This window comes from Salvia splendens, chromosome 19 (assembly GCF_004379255.2).
Source record: "Salvia splendens isolate huo1 chromosome 19, SspV2, whole genome shotgun sequence".
In the NCBI taxonomy this organism is placed as follows: Eukaryota; Viridiplantae; Streptophyta; class Magnoliopsida; order Lamiales; family Lamiaceae; genus Salvia; species Salvia splendens.
Genome location: NC_056050.1, coordinates 16,976,905 through 16,982,595, shown reverse-complemented (window position 1 = coordinate 16,982,595; position 5,691 = coordinate 16,976,905). Strand labels below are relative to the sequence as shown.

Genomic DNA, 5,691 nt, shown 5'->3' with positions numbered 1-5,691 from the left:
CGGCCGACCAAAAAGGTAAGCAAGGTAAGAGAACTACGTGGGCTTTGATTCCTCAATAAAATTATGGATACGTGTAACTCAACTTAAATTTGAAAAGTTTAAGTTGAGCTCAAGCCCTTTTCAATTTTTTCCTCTCCCCCCCCTCATGTTTTTTTATTTATGTTCTAACGACACTTGTAAATTATATCACATTGTTGTATATGTATTGTAAATTGTAATGTATCGTTGTTCGTTACAACTCAAATTCAATAAAATTGATATGATTTTCATCTTATTCGTCTTATTTCAATTTGAATTATCCATTGTCTTGTTCTAATTTATTGTATAAGTCCAAAATTCCAAAGTACATAACAAAAAAAACCGCCAAAACCGTCAAAATCGAACCGGAACCGCGAGAACCGTCCGAAAACCGGACGGTTCGGAACCGGAACCAGAACTGCGAGAACTGTCCGAAAACCGGCGGTTCGAAACCTGAACCGGAACCGCCGGTTTTAGAACCGGAACCGGAACCGGAACCGTGAAATAGCCTCACGGTTCGGTTCCGGTTCCACATTTCTCGAAACCGGAACCGGCGGTTCAGAACCGTGGGCATCACTAGCTAGTTCCACGAACTCCCAAGTGTCATTTAGAAGAAGAAAGGATAACTTATCATCCATGACAATTTTCCATTTTCGTCTATCAGTGCCTTCTTCTGCTTCTGTATAACATTCAGACTCACCACCTCACCACCTTAAAACTTAATACAACCATGATTAAATGTTTGGTTAGCAGCTAGAATGAAATTTATTGACGTAACGGTTGGAATACCGAGTTGCGGCAAAAATGAGCGGTGGTATCCACTATGCTACCCCTTAATTGAAAAGTTTAGTCAGCAAATTTTATAATCTCATAGTCTGAAGATTAATCAATTCATATTTTTTTTTCGAAACGTCCCAAACTAGTAAGTCTATGTATCTCTCTTTTTAATTCATTTTATCATATCTCTTATACTTTATTCTCTTTAATTTATTTACTCCCATAATTTCTTAAATTTGAAATTTGATGTCCTCGTAAAACCGCTCCATTAACTTGGGTAATACTCCCTCCGTCCCACTTTAATAGTCTATGTTTACTATTTCTAAGTGTCTCACTTTAGAAATCCAATTGAAGTATTTCATAAATGTAATAGACTTCACATTCCGCAAATATTTTTTCACTCACATTTTACTATAAAATTAATATATACTCTCTATGTCCTATTAAAAACGAAATATTTTCCTTTTTGGATTGTCTCATTTAAAATGAAACATTTTCTAAAATGAAAATATCTTCATCTCTATTTTTTCTCTCTCTTACTTTATTCTCTGTTCATTATCTCATAAAACGACACTACATAAAATCACGTGCTAAAAAGTAAACGTTTCATATTTAATGGAACAGATGAGATATAAAAATAAGACACACATTTCATTATTTTTATTTTTTACATACTTCTATTTACATTTCTAAAATATCGTCTCAAACTGAGACTTCTAAATAGGACGGAGTTAATAGTTTAACATGCAAACAAAAAACAAGAATAGAACTTTTCTTGTTTGACTGTTAGTTGGAGAATTGGAGCCCTGAGATAAATAGCATTCCCTTTCCCAAAGCATATGTGACACACAAAACACGATGGCCGCCTCCTCCTCTTTCACCGTAGCAGCGCCACTCGGCTCAAATCCATCCGCTAAATTCACCTCTCTCTCCTCCTCCACCTCAGTATTCTTCAGCAAAAATGTCAACAACCGGGCCGGGCTCGGGCTCGGGCTCTCTCTGGATCGGCCCTCGAGACCTCAAAAACGGGGATTCTCCTGTAATTGCATATTCGGGCTTGGAGTGCCGGAGATCGTCGTGATTGTCGGCGTCTCTGCCCTCGTTTTCGGCCCCAAAGCACTGCCCGAAGTCGGCCGCGGCATCGGCAAGACTATCAAGGGCTTTCAACAGGTCTTTTACTTCTTTCTCCATTTTATCTTTTGTTTTTCTATTTATGTTCAACTTTACACTATAATTCAATATTTTTAGAAACAATTAAATGAATAAAAAACTGATCTTTAAGTTTTTAGTGAATCGAATTTGAGCAGAGCTTCAAAGTTTTGGAATTAAAAACATGTGTTCAAGATCGTTTGATATGCTTATTTGTTTGCTAAGATTAAACGATGTGATTAAATGACAAAATTTGAATAAAAAACTGATCTTTAAGTTTTTAGTGAATCGAATTTGAGCAGAGCTTCAAAGTCTTTGTAATGTGTTTGCAAAACAAATAAATGATGTGATCAAATGATAAATTTGAACTTAAATAAGCGAGTGTTTTAACCTGTTTCTGTTTTGGATCAACAATATTTTTACTTCTAGTTATCAAGAGCTGTGGATTTTAGGGAAACATTAGTACTTGACATCTGATCAAAAGTAGCAAAGCATTTTTACATCAAAATAGGTTGGAAACTTCTCGGTTTAGTACTCTTTAAAAACTTAGGCTTGTGCCTTCTTTTGAATTTTCAAATGAACCGCTATACATTGCGCAGATTGTCATTTGCATAATATAGCAATCGACTTTTTTCTTCCCAAATTGTCGTTAAGATGCCCAAACGTCATTAACAAATTTAAAGTTGTTCTATTGTGAAGAAAAGAAAGGAATGTCTCACAAATGCATTAACTTGCAGCTAGACTAGAGGTTCTCCGATAAGTCATAATTACATATTTTTCCTTTCACCAAAGTTTAGCATTTTAAGTTGTTGAACCATAGACATCAACCGTTGGAAATGCTGCAGCTATTTTTTATTGATCGAGCCGTTCCTACTATGTTTGGGAGAAACAGTTGCCTATGGCTGATGTTTAGATGGCTAAGACAACCTCCATTCATGCTAGTCATGTGTGGTACTCTCCTTTTTTCTATTTGCTGAAATGAACCCGGACTGGTGGGCTATGATAGGATATGATTGATGATACGTAGATTAGCAAAAAGGTAATGTAAATATACTGAAAATAAATATACTTTCGAGTGTATAGCATAGTAGAAAACTGAAGAAGAAGTTTGAAGGGAAAAATGAGACCTATCCTAATTCTTTGTCATAGGCTTAAGTTAACCGTATGAACCAATTGATTCGTGATATGCAATGCTGAAAAAGCCATGAGCCAAAAATTTGGACAAGTTGGTCTTCTCCATGACCTCATTCATATATTTTAGTTGCATCTCCAGTCTCTTAGAATTCTGCAAAGTTGATTTGCTGAATGAATTGCTACAAGAGAAAATTTTCATCATTATATGATTATACTTCTATGTCCTACAAATGCAGCCCAATTCATTTTAAGTATAGTTTCTCATACATAAATGCAACGTGATATGGCTCTTCCTCATGATATAGTCCCTCTATGACTATGCTTCTTGGTATCATTTGTTGACAAATTGTTTGATAGATAGTTCTAGTTGGTTTGTTTAAAATACCAATTTGATTCTGTTTGATTATTGAATGGAATCTGAGTTGGCATTTATAGTTCTCATGTACCAGTTTACCTCTTGTATCTGTAATACTTTCTGAAACAAACAACTGCATATCAATATTTTGTACAGACGTTTAAATCTGAAGAAAATTTATTGTGTATAAATGTAAATATATGCTAAGGAAACTTTTGTTTATTCTCAAATCTATAGTATCATGAGCTAGTTTCTCGAGTCTTTCTGGTGATTTTTGGAGTTGCTCGAATCCTTAGTTCCATGCCCCTTTCTCCAAAAACAGCATAAATTTGCAATCACTGGAACATTTCTGCCCTGTCTACTGGATACATACTTGCCTGATTTTGTAGTGATATCATGTTTTGATTGCTTCTCAAACTTACCCTTCACGATTATAAGTGTTGCATTCAATAATGTGCGGCCTTGACAAGAGTTGTTCGATTAAGAATAACTGTGACGGTGTGACACTACTGTCTATCATGATAAATTTTGGGTGGCGTTGAAACATTTGAACTGTAGGCAGCCAAGGAGTTTGAGACCGAACTGAGGAAGGATGTCGAGGCTTCCGAAGAGGCTTCTGACGAGAAGCTGGAGACAGCGAAGGAAGGGCAGAAGCAAGAAGCTTAAGTTTCCAGCACAAAAAGGAGGTCGTTCAGTTTGAAGTTATAACAGCTTCATTACTTACTTTAACTACAGTTTGATGTTTTTAACACAGATTAGAAAGGCTATGAGTTGGATTATGACTTTACTATTTCGCTCCTTTTGAATTCACTTCTTTTCTGTTACTAGATTTTTCTGCATAGCATCATTCTATTACCAAAACTGTACTAATATACATACGTAGCAGGTGGAATAAGAGATTTCTATTTGATTTGGTGTTAACGTGTTAACTTCTTATAGGATTTGCGTGTAATATGATTGCTATAAACAAATCAATGCCACCAAATGATAAAGGCATGTGAAAGTGCTTTGCCTTCAACCATTGAAAATTTAAAATTAACATCATGCCTTTGTAATGAAATTATAGCCTCCGTTACATGCAATTTTTACCCTTTTAATTCTTAATAAAAAGGGTAAATAGCTATTTAAATCACCAAGTTTTGTCAAAATCTAGTCTATCCCACAAAATTTAAAATATGCTAATTAAATTATGAAGTTTCAATTTTTCTAGTTTAACCCAGGGGTTGAATTTTAGGTGGAATATTTGTATCTCTACATTGAAATTCATCTTGATATTTCAATTCAACTATAAACTCCTTTTGATTACACTTTGGATTAGACGCATCTTTTTGTGATTTAAATCTCAAACCACGTCAACAAAGATTCCACCTAAAATTCAATTCATAAGATAAACTAGAGAAATTAAAACATCTTGATTAATTAGCGGATTTCAAACTTTGTAGGATAGACCAAAGTTTGACCAAACTTGACAATTTAAATGGCAATATCCCTTAATAAAAAAGGCTTTCTTTTTGTCATTATCTCTATTTTTTTGTCTCAAACAGCTTTTTTCTCTCTCCCCTCTTTTTTACATGCTATACTATTTGAATGACGATTAATTTTTCATTATTTTGGGTGAACAACGTCATTTAACACAATCTTAAACCTCAAATTATACTTCCTCTTATTCATAAAAATAAAAATTCTTTATATTTTGTTCTGTTTCATGAAATAGAAACTTTTCAATTTAAGGAAACTTATTTCTCTCTATGAGGTGAGATCAGTGGCAGAACTAGGATTTTAATCATGGAGACCCAAATTACTATTAAATTTTGTTGAGTTGTTTCAGTATCTACGACATGAAATTAACTTAACGTAATTAATAGAGAGTTGTACGCGAGAGATGGATAATGAGATAATTAGAGGATGATAATAAAAAGTAGAGATATAGTGACAATATCAACATCGAAATAATTTAGGAATAGATTTTTTATAACAAAAAGTGTAGTATTAAAATTAATTTTGCTAATATTAGTACTTATGAAATAAAAGAACTAGATGTATTTTCTATTCTAGATTTTTAATAATAAAGAGCATATCATTAAGATGGATGTTAAATAATACTCCATCCGTCCACTCAAAATGTCCTCATTCTTAAGTGATACGAGATTTTAGGAGTTGTTAGGTGGAGTAAGTAGAGAGAGAAAAGTAGTTTATTTTAATAAGGAAATATGAATTTATTTTCAAATATAGAAAGTGGAGTTTTTAAGTGGGACAAA

The 5,691-nt window shown here is 33.8% G+C and overlaps 1 protein-coding gene across 1 annotated transcript; it reads left to right on the top strand.

The window, feature by feature from the left end:
* The first annotated feature begins 1,570 nt into the window (after positions 1–1,570).
* LOC121779982 (sec-independent protein translocase protein TATA, chloroplastic-like) lies at positions 1,571–4,354 on the top strand. Its single transcript, XM_042177484.1, has 2 exons — positions 1,571–1,965; positions 3,992–4,354. Exons 1-2 carry the CDS (start codon positions 1,654–1,656, stop codon positions 4,097–4,099), a joined length of 420 nt encoding a protein of 139 aa, XP_042033418.1. The 5' UTR covers positions 1,571–1,653; the 3' UTR covers positions 4,100–4,354.
* Positions 4,355–5,691: the final 1,337 nt, after the last annotated feature.